At 43.4% G+C, this 27637-nt stretch overlaps 1 protein-coding gene across 1 annotated transcript in view; it reads left to right on the top strand.

Annotated features, from left to right (window-relative positions):
- The window catches only part of csmd3b (CUB and Sushi multiple domains 3b), a 1478622-nt gene that overhangs the window by 1310889 nt on the left and 140096 nt on the right, over nucleotides 1-27637 (top strand). The window contains exons 42-45 of the mRNA XM_080194817.1: nucleotides 8125-8270; nucleotides 10158-10238; nucleotides 22633-22746; nucleotides 27369-27557. Coding sequence (XP_080050943.1) covers nucleotides 8125-8270; nucleotides 10158-10238; nucleotides 22633-22746; nucleotides 27369-27557 — 530 coding nt within the window. The remainder of the gene's footprint in view (nucleotides 1-8124; nucleotides 8271-10157; nucleotides 10239-22632; nucleotides 22747-27368; nucleotides 27558-27637) is intronic.

Raw genomic sequence — 27637 nt, 5'->3', positions numbered from 1 at the left:
GAGGGCTGGTGATACGGACAAAAAAGACACAGTCAAACTACCATCATGAGCAGAAGCTGTTTTAAGTTATCTTTGAAGTTTGCTGCGGCATTTTTAGCCAACCCCGTGATTTGGTAATCCAGTTGACCAATAATGCACAGCAAGCATGCATTATGAGGTAATAAGCCATGGATAACGAAGGAGGTGAAGGAAAGTGTTAAATTAAAAGCGGAGGAATTTAGAGTAGCTAAGAGTAGTGGGCGAGAAGAGGATTGGGAGAGGTTTAAATGTCAACAAAGATTGACAAAGAAGTTGATAAAGAAGGGTAGGAGAAACTATGAAGCTGGGCTAGCGCTTAATATAAAAAAGGATAGCAAGAGTTTTTATAAATATATAAAAAGGAAGAGGCTGGCTAGGGTGAACGTTGGTCCTTTAGAGGATGAGAAAGGGGACCTAGTGGTAGGGGATGGGGATATGGCTAAGGTCTTGAATAACTTTTTTGTTCCTGTCTTCATGGAGGAGGACGTGAATAATTTACCGGGTGTTAGCGATAGAAAGGTGGTAGGACTGGAGGATCTTAATGACATTACTGTTACTAGAGAGGCGGTGCTCGACAGACTGGAGGGGCTGATTGTGGACAAGTCCCCAGGACCGGATGGAATGCATCCGAGGGTTCTGAAAGAAATGGCAGAGGTGATAGTGGATGCCTTGGTGGTTATTTTCCAGACGTCGCTGGATTCCGGGGAAGTGCCGGAAGATTGGAAAACGGTTAATGTTACGCCGTTGTTTAAGAAGGGTGCCAGACAAAAGGCGGGGAATCATAGGCCGGTTAGTTTAACGTCTGTGGTAGGTAAAATGTTAGAATCCGTCATTAAGGAGGAAATTGCGAGGCATCTTGAAGGCAATTGCTTGATAGAGCGGACGCAGCACGGTTTCATTAAAGGGAAGTCGTGTCTGACAAATTTACTGGAGTTCTATGAGGATGTGTCTAGGGCAGTGGATAGAGGAGAGCCGGTGGATGTGGTCTTTCTGGATTTTCAGAAGGCGTTTGACAAAGTACCTCACAAGAGGTTATTGCAGAAGGTCGAGGGACATGGAGTTGGGGGTAGGGTGTTAGCGTGGTTAGGGGATTGGTTGTCAAATAGGAGGCAGAGAGTGGGGGTCAACGGGTGCTATTCGAATTGGCGGATGGTGACTCGTGGAGTGCCCCAGGGGTCGGTGCTGGGGCCTCAGCTTTTTACCATTTATATAGATGATCTGGAGGAGGGAACCGAGTGTAGGGTGTCGAAATTTGCTGATACACCAAGATTGGGGGAACGGCAAATTGTGCGGAGGGTGTGGAGAGTCTGCAGAAGGATCTAGATAGGCTGGGCGAATGGGCCAGGAAATGGCAAATGGAATTTAATGTTGGCAAGTGTGAGGTGGTCCACTTTGGTAGGAATAATGGTAGGAAGGACTATTACTTACATGGCAAAAAACTGCAGCAGGCGACGGTGCAGAGGGACCTCGGGTCCTTGTGCATGAGTCGCAAAAACCCAGCTTGCAGGTGCAGCAGGTGGTCAGGAAGGCGAATGGGATGCTGGCCTTCATAGCGAGGGGGATTGAATATAAAAGTAGGGAGGTCTTGCTGCAGCTGTATAGGGCATTGGTGAGGCCGCAGCTGGAGTACTGTGTGCAGTTTTGGGCGCCGCACCTGCGCAAAGATATTTTGGCCTTGGAGGGAGTGCAGAGGAGGTTTACTAGGCTGATACCGGAGTTGAGGGGGTTGGGCTATGAGGAGAGGCTGAATAAACTAGGTTTGTACTCGGAGTTTAGAAGAATGAGGGGAGATCTCATTGAGACGTATAAGATGATGAATGGGATGGATAGGATAGAAGTGGAGAGACTCTTCCCACTCAAAAAAGACAGTAGGACTAGGGGGCACAGCCTCAAGATAAAGGGGGGGCAGTTTAGAACGGAGTTGAGGAGGAACTTCTTCACTCAAAGGGTGGTGAATCTCTGGAATTCTCTGCCCGTTGAAGTGGTGGAGGCTGCCTCGCTAAATATTTTTAAGACGCGGGTTGATGGGCTTGTGATAAGAGAGGGGATTAAGGGTTATGGGGAGAGGGCGGGAAACTGGAACTGAGCCACGACAGATCAGCCATGATCTTATTGAATGGCGGGGCAGGCTCAAAGGGCTAGATGGCCTACTCCTGCTCCTATTTCTTATGTTCTTATGATTAATTCATTAGGTTACTTAATTTCAAACTCAAATTTCAGTGAGGGGATGTTTGCAACGTTTTACTCGACCATGCACCACACGCATGCCAATGAGTAATCCTTACTGGTGTTCTTGTGTTGGAAAGCCATTGTCCAGACAAAGCTACTGAAGGGTAAGTTTATCAAAGGATGTCACCTCAATAGTCCCCTTTTTAAATTGGCTTGAACAGTCCCAGGTGTGAAATAAGCCTGTTAGTAACTCTGCAAGCATGAGAAGTTTTGATGTGTGAGACCCATAGTTTTTTGATTGCCAGGCATATGCATTGTGAGGTGTGAGGTTTCACAGGCTGAGGGCAGAATGAGTGTGTTCCTGTAACTGCTGTTGGCATTTCAAGAACAAAGGGCCAATCCTGTGGTCATGTGACTTGTAGCAGCTTTCTTTTGGTTAATCAGAAAACCCATTTTAAAAATCGCAAAATGAAAAGAATAAAACTTTGACATCCATACAGTTTTAGATTTCATCTCATGTATTATTCACCTGACACCAGCTGTTTGGCGGTGTAGCGGGTATTTTAATTCTTTTGTTTCCAGGGGCGGGTCAGGGTACATACTTCCATCTGCTCCTTACTTAGGCACTTAAGAAGATCCAATGTGGTATCAGAGTCTGGTATGTCAAAGAAGAGGAGGTGCATATACTTGCAATTCTATCCAAAATGCCCACACCTGGAAAGGACTTGTGGTGGATGATACTGGTTGATGGACAGGATCCACTTCTGGATTCTGGACATAAACCCCAAACCCATATTTTCCCAGAAGCTTCTGCCATGTCACTCAAATAGCAATTATTCCAGTTTGGGCTTCAACAGTGAGTGTCAAAAAGCTGTTAATTTCACGAGCATAGCAGTCAACTGAATTCAGTTCTGTACTGAAATTCAGAACAGCAAATATTCCCTCTCCGATTTCGGAACCTTCGAGCTGTTGTAGTGGCTATATTGTGCAATCCCAGCTGAGATTAGCTAGCGGTACAAGCCAGGGATCAAACTTTGGGTCTTCCTGATTTATACAGCTCAGGCATATCCAAAATAAATTAACTGAGCCTTTGGGGGAGCTCATTAAATACATTCTGACTGAAACTCAAGTAAAGTTTTTTGCTGTCTGTGAAGAAGATAAAATCAGATGCTATTGTGGTAATTAGTGTAACTGCCTTGTCCTTGTTAGATGGTGCCTAGATGCCAGTTTGAAAGAAAAAACAGGGTCTGGTCTGTATCATTTACATTGCTGTTTCTGCATTCACTCTGCGCAAGTTCCCCCCAGTCCGAGTAATTTCACCTGTTTAATTATGAGTGTGGACAAAGAGAATATGTTGGAAATTACGTTCAACCGTGTGAGAGATTTTCTGCTTCAACACTTAAGTGTACACTGGGACACAGTATAATCGCATGTATTATAGTGGAGTGTCGTTTTGGGTTCCAGGCCTTGAGAAACATATCAGGGCAATAGAGCGGCACAACACAGAATCTGTCAAATGCTACCTGGTATGAGAAAATATAATTCTGAAGTTCGAGTTAAAGCTGGGGGCAGTATCTGTCAGAATCGAGAAGCTTGCAGAGTGATTTTTAAAAATTCATTCAGGGTATATAGGCTAGACCAGCATTTATTGCCCATCCCTAATTTCCATTGACAAAGTTGGGGTGAGCTGCCATCTTGAATTGTTGCAGTCCATTTGATGGAGGTGCACCTGCAGTGCTGTTCGGGAGGGTGTTCCAGGGTTTCAAATCAGGAGCGGTGAAGGTAAGGCAGCGTATTTCTAACGATGTAGAAATGCCAGCGTTGGGCTGGGGTAAACACAGTAAGAAGTCTCACAACACCAGGTTGAAGTCCAAACAGAACCTTCCACACACCTGACAAAGGAACACCGTTTCCGAAAGCTTGTGGGATTATGATCAAATAAACTGGTTGGACTTAAACCTGGTGTTGTGAGACTTCTTACTGAGCATTTTTCTAAATCAGGGACATGAGTGACTTTGAGGGGAACTTCCAGGTCGCGGTCTTCCCATCTGTCTGCTGCCCCGGTCATGGATTTGGTGGGGGCTGCTGTCTAAGGAGTCTAGCTGAGTTCCTGCGGTAAATTTTGTAGATTCACTGTTGCCACTGTGATTCGGTGGTGATGGGAGTGGATGCTTTTGGATGGGGTGCTGATCAAAGGGATTGCTTTGACTTGGATGGTGCAAGCTTCATGTGTGTTTGTGTGGCATTCATCCTGGGAAGTGCACAGTATTCTATCACACTCCTGAATTTTGCCGTGTAGATTTAGAAACCCAGTCATTGCATGACGCACAGAAAGGGCAAACGTAGACATTACATTGATCTTAAGGTGGTCAATAAAGCCATCGTTCGATACATGTTGGCATGATCTGATTGAAAACTGTCATATTTCTCCCCAGAGAAATGGACCGGTTGTCCATTGAGATCTTCACACACTTGGCTATTTTTTTGAAGGGAGACATGTTTTGCACCATCACTGTGAGGGGTGGGGCCTAAAGATCCTGGTAAGCCAGGCTTCACAGAATTTAAAGGCCCCCCCCCCTTAATGTTCACGAGCAGAAGCCCCCCTCACTCACCCCCACCTCAGTATTTGCTGGCAGGGGGCTTTTGGGTCTTCCCAATGAGTCACCTTTCAGGGATCCCCCCCCCTCATGTCAGGCCTGCCCCCTTCAGGCCCCACCCCAATGGAAGTACCAATCCACCCTACCAGGGCACATCCTACCATGTTCCTAACTACCCGGGGTGGCAATAGCCTCCAACATCTGTTTGTGAAGACCAGTAACGATCCATTGAATCAATTAATTTACTTTGGATCAAAAATCTGAGAAAATGATGAATATAGTGTTAAAAGTACGAAGCAGTTTGATAAAAATTAAGATCATTGAACTGACAGTTATTGGAAAAGATCAAAATGTACGGAATATTCACGTGAAGACTGACAAAAGGTATTCTTTATCTCAGTTGAATAGACCAAACTATTTTGAAGAAAAAATTGTGGTTCTTTAGAGAAAGAAAAGTGCTGATACTTATTTAATAATCTCTGCAACTTGAAAAGTGTTCTTGACCTGACTTAAGGTTAATTCGATTGGTTAATGTAAACTGGATCTGAAGTGAGTGCTAAAAGGGTACTTGGAAGATGTTGGACAAGTGGTGTTCCATTGTCAAAGAATACACTGGAAGACATCATGACAAAGGGATGAGTGTCATCCAAAGGGAGTATAGATCCAAGTTGGAAGCAATGACATGTTCGATGGGTTGCAACGTGTGATAGAGTTAAGTACTGAATGCATTAACTTGGTTATTCGAGATTTCTCTCCAATTTTAACAAAGACATTTCTAATTTACAATAAAGGAGTTTCATTCAAAACTGATGACCACATTCATTGAAATTACACGTTGTGATTTCAAGCCAAGTGGATAAGATTAATCACTGCACACTTATCAAGAACAAGAAATAGTGATAATGATGAATGGAAGGGAGGAGCTACATTTGTAACCAATAATAACTAGCAAACAATATGGTTGAAAATCTGCATTTAGCTGATAAGATTACCAAAGGATGTTGTCTTTTGATTTGAAAAACGAGATCCTGGGATCTTAAAGTTCCTTCTCGTAAGACTAGAATTGACACAATGTTTCATTACTTGTAAACTGAACTTAAAAAAGAAAGCAATAAACAAAACAATGATTACAGGCAGAGAATGCCAAGCATCACTGTCTGTCTGAGCAGCTGGGCACAAGACAAAACTTCTTCACTTAAATTGGGGGTTGGTAAAGCCCCAATTTCAATTCTCAATTGGCTGGATGGTTGATTAGTGATGCAGAGCGACGGCAACAGCGCAGGTTCAATTCCTATCCTGGCTGAAGTTGTTCATGAAGGCCTCGCCTTCTCAGCCTTGCCCCTGGCTTCAGGTGCGGTGATACCCAGGTTAATTAACCACCGGTGAGCTGCTCCCCCACACACCATGGTAATCCAGAAATATGACGACTTTACCTGAATGTAACACAACATCCCGAGGCACTTTGGCATGAATGTTACTCACCAAAGTTGGAGCAAATGACCCAAAAGCTTGGTCAAAGAGGTAGATTTCAGGTTGAGTCTCAAAGTAGGATAGAGAGTTGGAGAGGTTTATAGAGGGGAATTCTAGAGCCTTGACAGCTAATGTCATGGTCACCAGTGATGGAGCAATTCAGATCAATGATACTTAAATGGCTGGAATTAGAGAAGTGCAGATATCTCTGAGGATTTTAGATGATTTCAGTGATGGGGGCGGGTGGAGAAAAGCCAGGCAGGGATCTGGAAATAAAGTGTTTAAAATTGAGGCATTGGTTCACCTGGCAACCAAAATAGGTCAATGCGCACAAGGTGTAAATAATATTTAATGTCAGTCAGGACACATCAGCAGAGTTTTGGATGAGCCCAAGTTCATGAAGATTGAATGCATGAGACCAACCTGCAGGGCTTTGCAATAAGCAAGTTTACAGGTACCAAAGGCATGGACCATGAGTTGAGATTTGGGCAGAGTCTGGCAAAGTTGCAGAGATGGAAATAGGTGGTAAATAAATAGCTGGGCAAAAAACTGTCAAGTCCTCTCAGATGAAAACCACTTTAGCTTTCAAATCCAATGGTGTGTTGATGAATTCTGGCAATTTCACATATCAGGATGATCAGATAGAAATACATTTAGATATTGTTGCACAAGTAATTTATGAACACTTTTATTAACAAACATGTTGAGTTAATGCTTCATATAAATGATGTAAAAAGTTAGAATTATGTCCATGGGTGGGACCCCCCCCCCCCCACTGCCCTCCTTCCCTTTGGCAGCGTGTTGTGCGGTGGCAAAGTTGGCCCATCATTGGCTGACAGTGGGAGTTCCAGTCCCATCGCTATCAACTGGTTTTCCTATTGTTTGTACCCCCTGTTGCTGGGGAACCCACGGCGGGAGTTCACCATTGGCGAGACTGGAAGATTCCACCTGAGAGAAGAGCCAGAAAATTTCAGCCCATGACTTAGACAATGAGACCTGAGGTGGACTTGAACTGCGTTTGAGTCCCTGATAGGATGTGCTGTGGTGAGTTGATTTTTCCAGCAGGAGAGACAACAGGAGGCTATCGCAGTATTAATGACCAGACCTCATTTAAATGTACATGTCCGCTCCCCACTTTGAAGGGGGCCGCTGATCGGTGAAGATTGGGTGGCCCTGAGCTGCTCACCGGCTTCCATACAGGTGTTAGGGAAGGGTACTCAGAATGGTCTCCTTACCGGGTGGCGATTGACTGCTGTCTGGCACAGGAAAGGCCACAGATTGCAGGGTCCATAGAAACAACATCCCCACACAATGCAGAATTCCAGACATGCATAAATCCCTGTTTGTTCTCAGACTGAGCTACGGACTGTCTCTGTGTAAGGGAAAGGATACAATCTCTGTTCAGGTCCGGGTGACAACTTCATTGGTGTCTTCTAGGCATCATTGGAACCTCATTTCCATAAAATTCTGAAGCAAATAATAAATTGTAAACATGTTTGCATGTTTTCTACCTGCAATGACACATAATTCTCAATCATTTACAAAATGAAACAAAGGCTTTGTGCTTTTACTTGCACGTGAATAGGGGAAAATACTACTTGAGGCATTTAAAATGAAAAATGTGTCTCATCTGTACGCAATACCTTGAAGATTAATATCAGAAATATTCTGTATCTAAACAGTAAGTAACATTTTTGATTGAAAATATTCACTGAGGTAGGTTGGGTTAAAAATTGGTCTTGCAAAATGTTTTAATTAGCACATATACATAAGGTGAAATACGTTCTATGTGGTTAAATCACACTATTATTTTTCCACAGTTGGGCATAATAACCTGAATGGACTCTATTAATGATACTGTCTTGTTTAGGGATGGGCCAGACCAGACTGCTCCTCAGATTGGACAGTTCAGTGGAAATACAGCATTGGAGTCGGTCTACAGTACATCAAACCAGATCTTAATTAAATTCCATAGCGATTTCACAACAGGCGGCTCCTTCATCCTCAGTTACCATGGTTGGTTCTTGCTCAGTAATCATATGTCTTCAGTATGAATGGATTAAGTAATTGAATGAAATCTCATTTTGCTTTGAACTATCACAAGCTAATGTTTGCATGTTTTCTACCTGCAATGACAAAAGGATATTTAATTCTAAATCGTTTACAAAGGCTTTGAGATTTTATTTGCACATGTATGCGGGGGGGGGGAGAGATGAGTTGAGACATTTAAAATGAAGCAGGAGACCTGCCTTGATCTGGCTTACTCCACTTTTCATTTACAGTTGGGAAAGACATCCATCCTCAACCAGTTGAGTCCTCGTAAATATGTAGGTCAGTCTCCAACAATATGACTGGGATCTGAAGGGCTATTTTAACAAGAGGCAGAAATTTCAGACAGTGCCAGAAGAGGCACAGCGAGTTATATGTTTAGTTTCCTCACAGACCACTGGGAAATAGGAGTGATAATCACATCACTGGGCGCGTGCTCCTTCAGGCCCCACAAAGAAACAACGGCATTTTCTTCATCTGGATTCATCCTGATATTTCCACCCCCTCTATGCCTTTACCTTGTGCGAGTCCCAAAAAGGAGTCTGAAGCCAGTGTCCACCAAGTACCTGTGATCCGATGAAAAGGGTAAAATGCACCAGGATTCCTACTTCTGACTGTAAGCCGTGTTGGCGAGGCAGCCAGGTTCAGATGGAAGTCCGTCCTTGCAGATGCCTCTGGGGCCGGGGAGCTAAAACACTCTCTCCCGCTGAACCTCAGCATGAAAGCCGATCACTGGTCCTGCCCCGTTTCCCACTCCACATGTTTTTCCTTGTTCTGGAGCCTTAAAAATTCAGCATCATATTCCTCTTATTTGGTATAATACGATGTGTTCGGTTTTTACGAGGGGTGCTGGTGAGCTCAGTTGGCTAACTCGTTAATGTGTGGATCAGATGACTGCTAACAGCATGGGATTCGATCACCGTTCTAGCTGAGATAGGCTCAGAGCATACCTCCTCACACTGCAGATAATGAAAAAGACCTGGCATTTAGACGTGAATATGCAAATAATCGCCAAGGCCCTATCTTTGGACAGAGAACTGAAGAAGTTTTTAATTAAACATTAGTAGTCTCATTACTTGCTATTAAATTATACACTTAATTACATTTACAATTACAGTCTTGCTGCATGTCGCATAAAATAAATTCTCCCTGCGTTTCTGCAGAGAGGAAAAACACGCATAGTATTTTATTATCAGATATTTGGTGATAAACAAGGGAAATATCGGCATTATCAGAGATGCTACAGCAGGGTTGCATCTTGACCTTGTGTCCTCGGTGAAGCCGTTGCCCTTAATGAGGATGCAGGCTGGAGATTAAGTGATGCTCCAAGTTCCGCACAAGAACTGGAAGTGCCGGATGAGAAAATTACTCTGAGTGAGAATGAGCGTGTAGAATTCCCCTTCATTAGTTAGTGAGAGATCTTAAAACTTAGGAATCTGAATGCTTATTATCATGTAAAATGTCAAACTGAATACACAGCCTGGCTTCTTGGAATTTAACAAGTTTCCAGTATTTAACAAATTGTTAAATTGCCTGTTTCTAAGTTTTCTTTAGATATCCTTAGAACCCACTTGATTTATTGCAGATTAAGAATCAGCTAAATTCAACCACATAATCACGGAAATGTTCATAAAAAAACTGTTCTGTATAAAATTTATTTCTAAGTCAGGATTGCTCCATACATGTTGCTAAATGCTATTTCCAAGTGATTTTACCTTTTCCTTTCTTTGTACTCAAAACCTTTGTTTTTGCTCAAAACACTTTTTTCAATATAACTTAGGCTCTATTTTCGTAAGTAGCTTTTGGATCTTTTTGTCAGTGGCCTCTATGAATAATGTACATTTAATTTTACAGCCTATCAGTTACGGATCTGTCAACCTCCGCCAGCAATGCTAACTGGGCAGAATTTGACTGAGGATGAGGAGTTTGAGATAGGTAAGCTTTTTACAACTTGATATTCTGTACACCTCTGGTTGAGATGTCTCCGTGATGTGGAGATGCTGGCGTTGGACTGGGGTAAACAGGGTAAGAAGCCTCACAACACCAGGTTAAAGTCCAACAGGTTTATTTGGAAGGACTAACTTTCGGAGTCTCAGGCTCCTTCATCAGTTGAGTGAGCTGATCACTCACTGATCACACATTCACTCACCTGATGAAGGAGCCTGAGACTGCAAAAGCTAGTGCTGCCAATAAACCTGTTGGACTTGAATCTAGTGTTGTGATATTCTCCAGCCTCGCTTGCCCCAAAACTGGAAAACCTTTAGGTGGACCTTTGCATGGTCCGGCCTCCACTCGGTGCGATTCCTGTGGCAGGCAGAATGGGAAAATTCCCTCCATGCCTTTTTTTACTTTGTCCCTATCCTGTAACTTATCTCTGATTTCAATTTAAATCAATTTTAGGGATGACAAAATGAGAGTGAATTTGCAACAGTTCCACATCATACTTTTCAAGCACTCCAGTGTGTGGACACTTGGGATGTTCTTCAGAAATTTCTCTCTGCCCCAGAGCCATTAACGGTGGCTTGATAGACCTATAAAATGGATCATGAGCTTAAATGTGCTTATTGATAGATTTATTCTAGTTTAATAGACTGGGGAGGAGCCAGAAAACAAAAGCTTAAAATATATAAGAACAGGAGTAGACTGCGTATTGGATAGTCCTTTGATTTTTAAATGAATTGACATGATGTGGCACGTCACTGGCAAGGCCACCATTAACTGCCCATCCCTCAATTACTCTTCAACTCTCATTCGTGGGATGTGGGTGTCACTGACTGGACCAGCATCTATTGCTTGTGCATCTGGAGTGACATGCAAGTCAGATGTAGATTTCCTTTCCTATGTGGCATTAGTGAACCAAATTGTTTTTTTAAACAATAATCAAGTTCATTAGACTTTTAATTCCAGATTTTCTTTCCATTGAATTCAATTTTCACCATCCGCGGAGGTGGGATTTGAACCCAGGTCCCCAGAGCATCACCCTGAGTCTCTGGATCATTGTTCAGCGGCAATGCTAGTCAGTCACCTCCTCCCCTGATGTAGTTTGTATAATGAAAGTGCTCCCAAAGTGCATGTGGGTAGGGAGTTCCAGAGAAATGAGGGAGTTCTTCTTTTTGCCACAGAATCAGAAGCCTCTAAAATAAAGACAATGCATTTTGTATGCCTTCATGAATGAGCTGGAACAGTTCATGGCTGAGATAGATATTTCTTCATGTAGGAGATAAATGTCTTTATCAGTAACACTTGATTCAATGACCTCCTGGACTTGTTTCAGTCGTGTGAGGGGCGGGAGAGGCATTTTGAGGAATATATTTTCCCCTTGTAACTTTTTTTTCTCTTTTTTGTACCTTTCCCAAGAGATTGTGTGGGTCTGGAGGGGGGTAATGGTTCAGGATGAAGATGTTTCAGTATAATGCTGCAGCATCAGTCACAATGTAGGGCATGCTTAATGGACCAGTTGTTCTTCTCCTGTCCATTTGTCCTATGTGTTCACATCTTCATTTTAAGATATTTCATTTCAAAAAGATTAATGCCGTCACTCAAGCAGCAGAAGAATGAAGTTCAAATGAAATCGTTAAGCTTTCATACACTCGTATTCCACAGATCAATTCGTGTCTCATTAACAAGCTAAAAGTGAGGACGAACCATTTCAGTGAACTTCTTGTAATTGAGAGTTAACTGTCCTGACATACGATTATCCATGGAGCTAGAATCTATAAAAATCAGCAAACTGAAAATGAAGAACAACAAAAACGTGAAAGGACAAAGTCACTAACCAAATTATTTATGTTGTTATTTCATATTTTATAATGTCAATAAATGACCTACCTATCTAAAGTATCTAAAAGAGATATTATTGGTATGAACTGAAGACACTTTTTTTTGGACTTCTGTCAACTTTGGAGGCAATTAAAAAATGTTCTATGGCCCATTGATTTAGTTGAAACCAGCTACTCAGAAAGCCACAACTGATTTTAACATAAACAAAAGCTATTTTTAAAAGGAATGCTCAAATGTTTGCCTCAAAGAATATTCCAAGAATCCTATTTTCGAGCAAGCCACCACACTGATTGATGTTAGTTGCCAGAGGTGCAGTTTCATTGGTAGAGTATGTACATCTTAAAATTGCTACATTCAAATGTTGTATGGGGTTAAGTTCAGGGAAAGTCTGTCCTTTTGAGATATTAGGGATGACATTTTTAAAATAAACTTTGAGACTTTCTATGTAGCAAAACCAAGAGGAACAAATTAATCAAGTTGTTTCTTTGCATTTCAGGCCAGACTGCTGTTAATTTATCCAGTTCTTCGCAAACGTTGTGCCCACTTACGTGTTGAGAAGTGGGACACTTGTTTCTGTTTTCAAACAATATCATGAGCCAATTTCTCAGTCCATTTCAGAACTGAGGTGGACAGGATTTAGAAATGGCAGCTGGGGCACAATTCAAAGATTCCTGACCCCATTTCCATTGCGTGAGATTTTACAGGTGGGAGATATGAATGCAGGGAATGAGCCCACATTCTGCCACATGAAGAGGTTTCACCTTTGTCTACTTCATTGCAGGGTTGGAGAGTTTACACCCTGACTGTTTCCATGGAGTTTGGTCCATTCTGTTAGTAGACATCATTCATGGCATATCAGGGGAGTAGTGAACAATGGGGGAAGCCCAGTATGGAGTCAGGAACTTGTGACAGCTCAGTTCAAAAGTATTCTCAACATCACAAGTCAAAATGATGAGTTAAATATGTTTTCAATGAAGTGTTTAATGACAGAGCTTTGTTTAGAAAAGGTAAGGAACCATTAAATTGACCACAATTTTTCTAATGAACAAAGTGCTCTTCTGCATTCAACAGCACTGTGATTCATATTTGAAGTGTCAGTTCTCCTCAGTGAATTTCTCTGTTTGACAGTGCAGTCATCTGTTAAGCCTTTGGAGATGTAGACAATCTATATTAATGACTTAAAAAAGCGACTTGCTGCATTGTAGGCAAATATGCTGGTGATATGAAAGTAGACAAGAAAACAAGGTTTGAGAAGGATACAAAAGAGCTAAGCCAAGTGAATGAGCAAAAGTTTGTCAGATGGAGTATCCTGTGGGAAAATATGATGTGTTCACTTTGGTGAGAAGAATAGGAAAACAGAATATTATTTCACTGGAGAGTGACTCCAGAATGCCTTAGTACAGAGAGATCTGTGAGTGCTTGTCCATGAATCACAAAAAATCAACATGCAAATACAACAAGTAGCTAGGAAGGCAAATATAATATTGGTCTTTATTACAAGCAGGTTGAAATATAAAGATGGAGGTGTTTTACTACAAATCAAATGGGCATTGGTGAGAACACAACTGTGGTAATGGTGTTGGTGACCTTACGTAAGGAGGGATATACTCACGTTGAAAGCAGTTCTGACAAGATTAATTAGGTTTATCCCAGGGATGAGGGGTTTAGGAGAATGAGAGATGTTTTTATTGAAACATTTCAAGTTCTGAAGGGACTTCACAGGGTAGATGAATATCTGTTCCACAGTTTCAGAGGTTCTAATATGTTGAGCCCTAGAGGTTTGGTTGATCAATTGTGCATTAGAATCGCATAATCAATGTTTGCTGAGTTCCAAACCTCATGAATGGATTCAGAAGTACAGTGTTTTTTGACAAACTGTCAAAGGGACTGTGAAGTCCATTTGAAAGACAGTTTAATTGAAGAGGTTTTTGAATGCTTGTTTTGGCAGTTCATGAACATCTCTAAGATTTTTCAATATTATTAAAGGGTTCTTGATTTCTGTCCATAGTGGACACTAACGAGTGAGATTGGGGGCTATGGTGCTGACATGGAATTTGTAGAGGGGGCTGGTGGTATGGCGGGTGCATTGGGGATATGAGAGAAGTATGGGAGCAGCCGATGGGTGGACGTAAGTGTTGAAGGCTAGAGTTCCCAACACACGTACGGAATTAGGCCAATGTCACGATGAACGACAGCAAGCATTCTAACATCCTCGCCTTGCTATTCACTTTGTTCTAAAACAATGGTCCCAACTTCAACCTGCTGCCACATAATCAAATAGCATGGGCAAACGCTGCCACCAAAACTCTGTACCCATATCCTAACACCCATCTGAGTACTAGATTGCAAATAATAACATGCTGTTGTACTGCATAATAACAATAATGATCGGAGCTAAATAAATTGCGACTTCATTAACGTTCGACAAAGTCAATTTTGTGAAGCTCCACTCTCCCATTTAAATACCAGGTTAAGTTTCTAACCACATTTTAAGACTCTAGTCCACTGCGCATCCACATTTCCAGGGTGATCCATAAATTCCGGATACAGAAATATCCTTGAGACCTTACCGAGACTAATGGCTGCCATTAAAGGCGAAGGTACCTTATTTCATCCTGTTGTTGTGTTTTCTTGTTCCTGTGCATTGTCCTCCTTACATTCATTGTTTTTTGTACTTGTCTTTCCTCTCCCAGTGTGTTGATGTAACTAGCATGGGTTCTGAAGGACAGGTTTGCAAGTGGGACCAGGAGGAATCCTGCCTCTGGCTGATCTTTCCTGACCTTCTCCATCAGCAGACACTATCTATTTGACAGCAACCAGAAGCTACTCTGAATGATTAAGTACCCATTTTTGAGCTGTTTGGGGACGATGCAAGGAATCTCTGAGCTCCCCCACACCCCACCCCTCCCCTCCTCCCCCCACCACCCCCCCCCCCCCCACCCCCGTCCTCTTCCCCCCACCACCCCCCCCGCCCCTCTCCCCCCATTAAGGAGTGATCCCAGTTCATGTCTGGGGACAGCTTGCCAGCAGTTGGTCTGAGGGTCTATGTAGACCTCCTGCAGTTGCCCTTACTACCCCACCAGCAACTCCCGACCCCCTGGAGTGTCACCCATTCGTGGACCACAGGTACCAATCATCCTGTGGAGGATTTCCATTTGTTTTATTCAATTTAATACCTCTTCAGAGAGCCACTCAGGATGGAGGTATCATTGCATTTGCTTTCCACCAATGGCAGTGTCTGCCTCTATTGCTGGGAAGGTTGTCCTTTCAAAATTGCAGGCCCTCTGATTGGACGGTAGACCCTGAGGCAGCCTCTGAATTGGCTATCTCTTAGAAGATCTCCCTGGTGGGGGCCAAAGTGGGGTCGGAACCTCCATATGAGCCCATGTTGTTGTTCATCCATCGTCATCGATGAGGACCTCGACACCATTAGTCATTTTGAGGCTGGTTGCGGTGTGTCCGAAGATGACTGATCAGGCCAATTCGGGCATGGAATGTGCTGGCACATATTGGACAGTCTTGTGTAGACACTGTAGTTGTTGCGCTGGTGGCTGTGGACTTGCTCAGCTCACGCTTAAGTTGTGCTTCAGCAATACACCTTGCTTCGTGAGCTTGACAGTCTTTGCGGTTGAGGCAGTGCCAGGTCGGGCGGTTTTGTGCCAGCATTTCCTAGGTGGTCGTGTCAATGTCCAGCGACTTCAGGGAGACCTTGAGTGTGTCTTTGAAACGTTTCTTCTGCCCTCCACGCGAGCGTCTTCCAGCAGAGAGTTCCCCAAAAAGGAGCTGCTTGGGTATGCGCTCGTCTGACATATGGATAACATGACCTGCCCACCGGGTCTGCGCTCTCATCAGCAGTGTGTGGACCGATGGTAGACTTGCTCTAAAGAGAACTTCAGTGTGTGGTACTTTGTCTTGCCATCGGATGCGTAATATTCTGTGAAGACAAGACATGTGGAAATGATTGAGCTGTCTGCGTGCCTTCAATACACAGTCCACGTTTCACAGGTATACAGGAGGGTAGTGAGTACCACGGCGCTGTAGACCTTCAGTTTTGTTGCTGGGCTGATCCCTCGACAATCCCATACAGTGGAGCGCAGTCGACCGAAAGCAGAACTTGCCTTTGCTATTCTGCAGTTAACTTCTGTATCAATATGAGCCCAAGTCAGCACTCGAGCACAAGATTCTGTACATTGTCATATTGTCTCTTTTTTGGCTGTTTTGGGCTTTGGTACGGCACTTGGTCAGCAATGGTCAGGTGATAATGGGAATCCTGTAATTATTCAAAAAAGTTCTTGCAGAAGCAAAATGTTAATGCATCAGTCTGTAATGTATTGATGTTTAAGGGGACAATAAACAAATGATTGCAACACCATCATTTGTCATGTGGGAAGGGCCATCAGTAGGTTTTAAGATGCAATTTTCAGCATGTACCAGGACTCCTTTGAACACAAGAGTCTCACCTGGTCTGCAGCTGAATAGCTCTGTTCTTCATGTTAACCCACTGACCTTCATCAAGACAAGGTCACTTAATATCCTTGTGGTATAACCACAGAAACATAATAAATGTGTATCAGCAGCTGTTATCCAGGATGCAGCAATGCTGTCTTCATTAGATGTCAGATTCCGGTACCCACATTATTTGGAGATGGTGCAACATTGGGCAGATGCTTCTTTGGCCTCGAGCCCCACAGCATCACTGATCCCACTGTGCAAGTTCTCCACAGCAGAAGAGCATCTCAGCAGCTGTTCGCTGTTCATTGGTTGCTGCCTTGAATTCTAGAGTGCTTCATGCAGTTTGGCTGCAAGGAAAGCAGGTGTGCTCCAGTTGGTATCTTGCAGAGGGTATGGCGATTCCTCTCTTCGTTTGCTGCCATGAAATATGTGCAGGTGTGAAAAACACATTAATTCTCACCACACTTCAGATGCTGGCACACTTACTCCACATCCAAAGCCAGGTGAGAGGAAAGTGGGAAGCATCTCCACATGGCCTTATTTTCAATGCTCGCTCGTTTCTCGGATTATTTTTGTGTGGTATCCTGAAATTGGGATGTAGTTTCCTTTTGGTGTTGATACATATTTACTCTGCAGCGTCAAAATATCCTTCTTAAAGCATTTCATTATTGATCTTACAATCTATTTGTCACTTTTTTCCTTCTATTTCAACTCTAGCTTTTGAAACATAGCTGTTGAAATTCAATTTAACACCCTACTATCTTTGTCTCTTGCATTTGGCGGAATGTCCCCCTAATTTCTCAGAATGTCACGCTCTGATGCAAAAATGGTGTGTGTCTCTCCAGATGCACAGCTGATTTTTCAGCCCAGATTTTCTGGCACTCTGACAAAACAAAATACAGGGGGCAGAGTTCATGCCATCAGTCTGGTGGGGCAGGGCCTGACAAAGCCGCAAAGCCGGCTGTATAGACATCGGGGCGCAATCATATAATCAGTACAGAAGGAAGTTATTCAGCCCATCGACCCTGCGGTGACAACAATCCAATCCCCATAACCCCACATATTTATCCTGTTAGTTCCCCTGATGCTAAGCCACAATTTTGCACGGCCAATCCACCTAACCTGCACAACTTTGGACTGTGGGAGGAAACTGGAGCACCCAGAGGAAACCCACACAGATATGGGGAAAATGTGCAAACTGCACACAGACAATGACCCAAGCTGGGAATTGAACCCAGGTCCCTGGAAGTGTGAGGCAACACTGCTTACCACTCCTCCACCTTGCCACCCCAACGAGAGCAGATTGTAAATGGTCTGTGGTAGAATAAGGGCCAAAGGATGAAAGCACCGTTCCCTGCTTCATGCTTCTGATGTACTGACGGAACAACAGAGATACAGTGCAAGCCTATTACTTTATTTTCAACAAGGTTAACAAATACAATCAACTAGACTAAAGTAAATACGGAACTTGTAATGTATTCAGAATCTGCTTCAGTAATAAATAGCGCCTGTGGATTCTGCATTTGAGAATTTACTGGTCTGACCATCACTATTGGGTAGATTTTCAGCTCAGAATAATGCAGAGCATGAAAGTCAGGCAGCTTCTATAAAGGATGAATGATCATTTCTGACAAAGTATTGACCACAGGTGAAAATGAAACATTTGATCTGAGTTCCTTCATAAAGTGAATATTCTCCACATAATCTCTGCCTTTGGTATTTTTTTGAAGGTTGATTTTGTCAGAACATTTTGGTCTATTTCAGATTCCCATTTCCGTTGATCTTTAAGCAAGAAAAACTTGCATAAATATAATGCCTTTAACACTGTCAAAAATAACCAGCGATGTTTCCCGGGAGCGGGTTAAGACACAGTTTGATTGGGGTGAATTTCATGGAGTTGACAGGGGTCGTGGCCACTTGTTGGAGACATGGTGAGGAACCGGTGCTGATTCTGGATGGGAAGGCCCACTGATGTCTGTCAGACAGTTGAAGGGTCACCAACGAGCTTTCCACTGGATCAGGACCCTGGGACGTGCAGCTCTTTTACACAACTGGCACCACCAGTGATTACTTGAGGGAAAACACCCACCTGAAGCCTGGATCTTCACTGGATCCCCGCATTCAGGTGAACGATGACGAGAGGCATTTCACGGGGTGGGGTTTATGGGTGAATGAGTCAGCAGCAATGGCAGGCGGTGGTTTTTAATGCTTACCCTCCTCTTGGACATGGGCTCTCGATCAGGCCCTGAGTCCCTTTGTACAAGGAACACCCCCACCTGCAATGTGGTGACAGGAGTGCCTGCTGTTGGTTTAATCCCAGCAGTGCCAGGATGGGGGCCTAACTTGATTAGGAATAGGAAGACCATCTACAGATCTTCTGCCTTGGACTTCAACAGAATAGAAGTGGGAAGCTATCTGGGTCCCACATGTCATCATCCCGCTTGATTAAGGGTCTTCCAAACAGACCATGGGAGGGAGCATAAAATACCACCCAGCGAGTCAGATAGTACAGTATAGTACGCAAGAAACCTTTCACTGTATACAAATACATGTGACTTAATCAATCAAATCAATCTAGGGAGCTGTTAGGACAGGTGAATTTTTAAGGACCATCTTGAAGAAAAGACGAGATTTAAATCATTTGATAATAAAACTGGGGAAGAGGTTTAAATCATATAAAAATAAAAACTGAATTTTATAAATTTGAAATGGAACAAAGAGTGCTAAAATATATGATAGTTAACATCTGAAAGCAAAAAAGCTATTTTACAAAGAACAAAGAACAACCCAGCACGGGAAACAGGCCCTTCGGCCCAACGAGCCTGCGCTGCCGCATCACCCTACACCTATTCTACCCTGCGTGTCTACGAATGGAACCCCTAACTTAGCCAGATTCAGGGGAGAATAGTGTCAATTTAGTAAACCAATCAGCCTAAGAGCACATCTTTGGGGTGTGGGAGGAAACCAGAGCGCCCGGAGGAAACCCACGCAACCACAGGGAGAATGCGCAAACTCCCACAGACACAGGCCCAAATCCATGTATCTGCGCAGCTAGCAGTGCTAGTCACCGAGCTGTTGCGGCGCCCGTCTACCGGTCCAGGATCAAGCACACACACCGACACGAAGTACTAGGCCACTCCCGGAACCTCCAAGAGCAGCCCACGCACGACCCACCGTGTGCATGCCCCTCGTTTGACAACGAGGTGGACCTCCACCTGCGGAATAAAAAGACAAAAACGTTAACTTACAAGTCTGCAGTTCCAGTGTCTCCCGAGGTTCTAACCTTATTTAATAACCCCTACCATAACCCTCAATCCTCGTTTCACTCATGTGTCTATCTAACTGAACCTTAAACGAGTCCAACGTTCCTGCCTCCAACATCCTACTCGGTAGCGCATTCCATACCCCCACAACTCTCTGCGTAAAGAACCTTCCTCTCACATCCAAATTATACCTCTCCCCCCTCACCCTTAAATCATGACCTCTCGTATTTGTACCCAGTCTAGGGAGCAGTCTCTCACTATTGACTCTATCTATTCCCTTCAGTATCTTATATACCTCTATCATGTCCCCCCTCAACCTCCGTCTTTCCAAGGAGAAAAGTCCCAGTTTCTCCAACCTTTCCTCGTACCCCAGCCCCTCCGTGCCAGGCAACATCCTGGTAAACCTCCTCTGAACCCTCTCCAGAGCCTCCACGTCCTTCCGGTAGTAAGGTGACCAGAACTGGACGCAGTACTCCAAATGCGGTCTAACCAACGTTCTATACAACTGAAGCATTAGACGGCAGCTTTTATACTCTATACCCCTTCCTATAAAGGCTAGCATTCCATAAGCCTTCCTAACAACCTTCTACACTTGTGTCGCAACCTTCATGGATTTGTGAACCTGCACTCCCAGGTCCCTCTGTATGTCTATACTCCTAATCAGTCTACCTTTTATCACATAGCTCCTCTCTGCATTATTCCTTCCAAAATGCATCACCTCGCATTTGTCAGGATTAAATTCCATCTGCCACCTATCTGCCCAATGCACCAACCTATCTATATCCTGTTGTATCACCTGACAATCCAGTTCCGTACCCGCCAACCCTGCCATTTTGGTGTCATCTGCAAACTTGCTGATCACACCACGTACGCTCTCTTTCAAGTCGTTTATGTATACTACAAAGAGGAGAGGTCCCAGTACTGAGCCCTGCGGCACACCACTGGTCACTGGCCTCCAGCCCGACAAGGTCCCCTCCACAACTACCCTCTGTCTCCTATTACCCAGCCAGTTCTCAATCCACCGAGCTACCTGGCCTCGTATCCCATGCGCCTTAACCTTTTCTACCAGCCTACCGTGAGGGACTTTGTCAAACGCCTTACTGAAATCCATATAGATGACATCAACGGCTCTCCCATCGTCAACCGTTTTTGTCACCTCCTCAAAGAATTCCACCAGATTCGTAAGGCAAGACCTCCCTCTGACAAAGCCATGTTGCGTATCCCTAATCAGATCGCAACGCTCCAAATGCAACATTTTGAAAGTGATTTATCATTAAATCAGCACAGTCCAACTAAAGTGATGCACTTCAATGACTGAGAAGACAATTTGAGCAAGGACAGTAACCTGTCCGAGCTAGCAGCACACGTATGTTATTTTTCGAAAGAGATTTAATAAACTATTAACACATTCTTACAATGCTGGAACGTGCTGACTTTGTCAGACATCTGAAAAGGAATTGGAAAAGATTCGATGTGGGTCCAAAATAGATGGGAAAAGCAATGGAAGGTGAAGGATTCATTTTGGGAGAATACAACAGACAAGGTTATTAGAAATCATCGAAGTCAGTCTTCAGAGACCTTCATCGTGTTTACCAGAAAAATAAGATCCTGTTCTTGATATTTGAATTGAGATTGATTGGACCAAAAATAGGAAAGTGAGAGCCAATTTGTGCTGGTGAAAAATTAGAAAAGTCTGAGTGTTTATTTATTTGGAGAAGCGTTTTCAAAATATTTGTTGAAATATCGACAATTTGGCAGATGAAATGTCATTTTTTTCACAGAACAGGGCAAGGAAGGAGAGGAGAAGGGAACGTGGCAGCTTCATTACTGGCTGGTGAAGGGAATCACATTTTATAGATTACACAGAGACAAGTGGTAACCAGTTCGCCCACCTCTCAAAATGCAGTAACCGTTATTTGTTTTAGCTGATAGAACCAACAACAGCAGCTGAAATGTTTTAGTCAAGTTCAATTTACTCCTGGTAAATGCCGTCAGATTTCAAGTCTGCATGTATGCCGCTGGGGACAGTTTAGGAGTCTCTGGTACCCGAATGTTTTGAAAATAAGTGCGCTTTGTGTGTGAAGCAAATTAAAGATAGCACGTTGTAAGTATTGAGTACTTTGAAAGCAAAGCCGAATTACTTTTCCTACACTTTCCTTGAAGAAGTACAATAAAATTTTACAAAGGATAACGGGAACGAAATTACAATTCATAAATGATGTTGTGTTCTTGCTAAATCCCAAACTTGTAGAAAATCTACTTCACAATTCCCCGACTGGTTTTGACTGAGTGAATGAAGAAATGGAATTGTGATTGTGCGTGTGTGAGGTCTCGATCCCCAACGGTCACAGATACAAATTTGAACAATATGAAATGGACTTGGAATGACAACCTTTGAAAACAGGCCTTATTTTTGCCAGTTGTGCTTTTAGAAAAGTAAATCCCCTATTGGGACGGAGGATACAAGTGAAACACTTTGGTCAATCTTTTGCTGCAGTCCAGTTTAGCTTTAACGTATGAGGGTTTTCTGTCTTCAAAATATGATCATTCTACAAATCTCAGACGGAAGTAATTCGTAGAGAAGCGTATCAGGATGATTTTGTCTTGTTCAGTTGAATTCTGCCACAATAACTTGAAATTTCCTCATACCAATTGAAATTGCTTAAAATTGGATTTCGGTGCCTGTAGTGGTGCTAAGTGCCTCGAACTGAACCCTATCTGATTAAAGTAAATCTAGATGCAGGTCATTGGATAAAATTGGTTTTATGGAGAATTTGAAATTGCATGTGCGATTTAAAAATTGAAACTTAAATACTGTTGTAATTGCCTTACAGGAGATCTCATAAGGTTCCATTGTTTACCAGGATTCACTCTGATTGGTAAGGAAATTCTTACTTGTCGACTCGGAGAACGTTTGCAAATGGATGCTGTTCCCCCATCTTGTGAAGGTGTGTACTTCATATTTATGGATTCATTCCAGCCTTTCTCTTAATCCAATCCCAGATCCGTTGTTGCATGTCAATTTTGTTGATTGATTTGCTCCACAATCAAATGTCCGATGACTTTGATGTGCTGATATAAAAAAAAAGTATGGATTGAAAATTAGAGGTTTTATCACTGCAGCCTTAAATGCCAATCTTGTCTAAATAGGAGGATTGCCTTGCTCTGGATGGGGCACAGGTGGTGGCCCTTTTGATCCACCTACAGAACTGTAAGCAGCAGACATTCCTGCTCTTGGATCATCTGAATGTTCTTCCAGGGCAAAGAAAATTGGGTTCAAGGGATGTTCAACTAGTACAGGAGCCATGATGCGGTTACAGCGATGCTGTTGATAACTCTGACAAGGTCTGGGATCTTTTCTGGTACCTCAGCAGGACTCATGCCAGTTAGTAAAGGGGTGAAGCATGGCAGTCCCATGGTCATGTATCACGGGAATGCTGTCTTCATATGGTGGGGGGAGATAGGGGAAGGCGGGGGATCTTCCAGTTGCAGTTTCATTTTATCCCATTGACCCCTTGACCAGAAACCCTGCTGAGAAGCATCTTGGCCTTGGCATGGATCAGAGTTTCCAGCATAAAGCTCTTTCAGATCAAATGAAAAAATCATCCATTGCGATTAATGTTTATAGGTTTCTGGTTTCGCACAATTGCAATACTCAACGTAAACATACGTCAAGTAAGTTTTTTTTTCCCCTAACTCAAAAGCTTCGAAGAATTAAACTGTTTCAAACTGAAGTGTTCATTTCCCTGTGAAGGACAGTAAGCAAAGCTTCCTGCCTCGATTAACACTTTGTGTAGCTACTTCATTGCTAAAATGGCGGCGTGGGCTCGTTGGGCCGAAGGGCCTGTTTCCCGTGCTGTGTTGTTCTTTGTTCTCAGATAATTGCTTGTGTCTTTATCCTCTTAACCTAACAAAATGATCCAAAGCTGATTGCCGAATGAATGAAGTCACGAAACCACCACCACCCGCCCAAACCCCCGCCACCCTTGGTTTTCTGTTGGCAGAATTGAAAGTGCACAGCTATATTCAATATAACACAAGAATTCGGAGGCTGACAAAACAAACCTCAGAGTGGAAGACAGAAATTCCAAAATCAATGGCAACATACAAACTATAAATTGTACAAACCGCGGAAAACATTTCGGAGCGGAATGTCTGTTTCGATGTCCAACTAACTTCCTGAGCATCCCCATTATGTGGCAGACTTGATAATCGGTGAAGGGATAGTATTTACTGCTGTCAGTCACATAAACGTTTGAGGGCTTAGTTGTCAATAAAATTCCTGTAACTTCCACTCACACAATGCTGAGCCTTTTAATTCCTAGTTTGCAGTTCAGCTTTCTACATTGTAGATTCCACAATACTTCATTGATTTCCCACCTGTAATATTGATTGTGTGTATATTGGAAAGAAAATTACACTTCATTGGATTTAGGTGATATTAGTAAACAACAATTCTTCTTCCTTCTCATCTGAACCTGATAGTGAAGGGAGCAGAAGCCACATTAATGTTTGCAATATATATAAAAACAAATGACTACGGATGTGGGAATCTGAAGCCAAAAGAGAAAACACTGGAAAATCTCAGCAGGTCTGGCAGCATCTATAAGGAGAGAAAAGAGCTGATGTTTCGATGACCAAGGCTTAGATAAAGGGTCATCTGGACTTGAAATGTCAGCTCTTTTCTCTCCTTATATCGAGGCTGCCAAACTGATGGGATTTTCCCGCATTTTCTCTTTTGGTTAATGTTTGCAATGGTACGATTGTGGGAGCATCCTGCATATACAACTGTGACTGTGTTCACAGATATTAATGTACTTTCACTGGACTGAGTAGATGCTACAGGTACTTGTCCCAATGGTGTTCATGATATTACCCTGAAATTAGAAGCTCCATAACAGGGTTCACAGTTCCTAGAAAAAAATAGCGATTTTCAGCCCACTTTCACCATCAGAAATAATGGCGACATGGGTGGAAAATATGGACAGAATCAGGAAACAAAGGACAAGAACCTCGTTTTAATGTTTTTGAATACATTTTAATGTAATTACCCAGCTGTCCACCACACGATACACCCCCTCACTTAATATTCATACCTCACCAATGTGTCATCACATCGACAACATGTTTTGGAAAGGCCAGCATCCCATTCGCCTTCCTGACCACCTGCTGCACCTGCAGGCTGGGTTTTTGCGACTCATGCACAAGGACCCCGAGGTCCCTCTGCACCGTCGCCTGCTGCAGTTTTTTGCCATGTAAGTAATAGTCCTTCCTACAATTATTCCTACCAAAGTGGACAACTTCACACTTGCCAACATTAAATTCCATTTGCCAGTTCCTGGCCCATTCGCCCAGCCTATCTCGATCCTTCTGCAGACTCTCCACACCCTCCGCACAATTTGCCGTTCCACCAATATTGGTGTCATCAGCAAACTTCGACACCATACACTCGGTTCCCTCCTCCAGATCATCTATATAAATGGTAAATAGCTGAGGCCCCAGCACCGATCCCTGGGGCACTCCACTCGTCACCAACCGCCAATCCGTATAGCATCCATTGACCCCCACTCTCTGCCTCCTATTTGACAGCCAATCCCCTATCCACGCTAACACCCTATCCCCAACTCCATGCCCCCTGACCTTCTGCAATAACCTCTTGTGCGGCACCTTATTAAACGCCTTCTGAAAATCAAGAAACACCACATCCACCGGCTCTCCTCTATCCACCGCACTAGACACATCCTCATAGAACTCCAATAAATTTGTCAGACACGACTTCCCCTTAACGAAGCTGTGCTGCGTCTGCTCTATCAAACAATTCTCCTCAAGATGCCTCGCTATTTTCTTCTTGATCATGGATTCTAACATTTTTCCTGCAACAGATGTTAAACTAACCGGCCTATAATTCCCTGCCTTTTGCCTGCCACCCTTCTTAAACAACAGCGGAACATTAGCCGTTTTCCAATCTTCCGGCACTTCCCTGGAATCCAGCGAGGTTTGGAAAATAATCACCGAGGCATCCACTATCACCTCCGCCATTTCTTTCAGAACCCTTGGATGCATTCCATCCGGTCCTGGGGACTTGTCCACAATCAGTCCCACCAGTCTGTCGAGCACTGTCTCTCTAGTAACAATGATCTCATTCAGGCCCTCCACTCCTACCATCTTTCCATCGTTAACACCCAGCAAACTATTCACGTCTTCCTCCGTGAAGACCGAAGCAAAAAAGTTATTCAAGGCCTCAGCCATTCCCTCATCCCCCACCAGTAAGTGCCCTCTCTCATCCTCTAAAGGTCAAACGTTCACCCTAGCCATCCTCTTCCTTTTTATATATTTGTAAAAACTCTTACTATCCTTTTTTATATTTAGCGCTCGCCCAGCTTCATAGTTTATCCTTCCTTTCTTTATCAACTTCTTTGTCATTCTTTGTTGATATTTAAACCTCTCCCAATCCTCTTCACAATCAGATGCCAATACCAGGGAACTGCCCTGGCATTGGCCTCTGCTACAGGTTGGTACATGTCAGACAGGCAGTGCCAACCTGTGCCAAGGGGCAGTGCTGTGGTAGGCCATCTGGAAAGCCACATGGGGTAGGGGGGTTCCCATTATGTGCGGTGGGCGGAGCGCAGCAAGACCATTGAGGGGGGAACTTGCAGACATGGGATCTGCGAAGCAGGCAGTGAGGGGGGGATTTTGTAGGAGTGGGGGGCATCTTGCAAGCAGTAGGGAGGGGCAGGCAATGAGGGGCAAACTTGCAAGCGTGGAGAGGAGCAGGCAGTGCAAAGGTGGGGACCGGCAGTAGTTCTACGATGTAAGCAGAAGTTCAACTTAAGTATGAATTGGTATGCCCTTTAACAATGGCATCTTGATCTCTGTGGAACCGGCATTGATGATTCTATTCGGCCCTTTTTCGCCAGACTGATGGTAAAAGCCCTGCCCACTCATGTTATTTCTTCAGAGAGGCTCAAAACCTGGACTCAAAACTTTTTTTTTGAAAAAACGTGGGGAAATGCATCTAATGCATCTAATAAGTGATTTAACATTACTGCATATAATCTCAGTATTGTGTATTGTGTTGTCACAGTGAAATATGAGAGTGTCATCGATACATTGAGAGTTCTTTCCTCCAGTCATTCGTGTGAGCACAATGGTTGGCGTTGAGAAACCCGTTTTACACTCACGCGCGCGTTCGGGACTGAAGGAAAGCAAATTCAATTGTGTGTGTGCTCATCTCCGTCACTGCCGTGAATTGCTCAATAAAGAATTGACTGAAGGCCTGAATGCATTAGAAATTTCTGGAAACTGCCACCTGAACCCAACAGGATAGTAAATGAGTACTTCGCAGTCTGTGCAGACCATAGAAAAGAAATGTCTAATCAAAATCAATGAAAATGACCTTCGAGTAAATCTTTATAAATATTTGGATTTTAGTGCATTGAAAATACAAGAGCCTATCCTCTCAGCCTATCCTGTAGTTGAAGTTGTCATATGGCTTATTCACAAGTGTGAGGGTCCTGGAAAGATGTTTATACTTGCTTAAAGAGAATTGTTTATTTCCTTTTAATTTCAGTGTTGTGTCCAGTCAATGAGGTGCGGACTGACTCGACAGGTGTGATATTGAGTCCTGGTTACCCGGACAGCTACCCCAACTTCCAGACCTGCGCTTGGAGCATTATTGTGGAAAAGGGTTACAACATTACCTTGTTCTTCGAGTTTTTCCAGACGGAGAAAGAGTTTGATGAGCTAGAGGTTTTTGATGGTAACTTAAAAATGGCCATAAATGACATTCAAGATGTATTTACTTGCACAGACCCGTAGCCTCATCCTTTCTGTTATCTT

This window comes from Carcharhinus amblyrhynchos, chromosome 8 (genome assembly GCF_965287045.1).
Source record: "Carcharhinus amblyrhynchos chromosome 8, sCarAmb.v2.hapA, whole genome shotgun sequence".
Lineage (NCBI taxonomy): Eukaryota > Metazoa > Chordata > Chondrichthyes > Carcharhiniformes > Carcharhinidae > Carcharhinus > Carcharhinus amblyrhynchos.
Note: the sequence above shows the minus strand (reverse complement) of the source record. Positions and strands in the feature narration are given on the sequence as shown.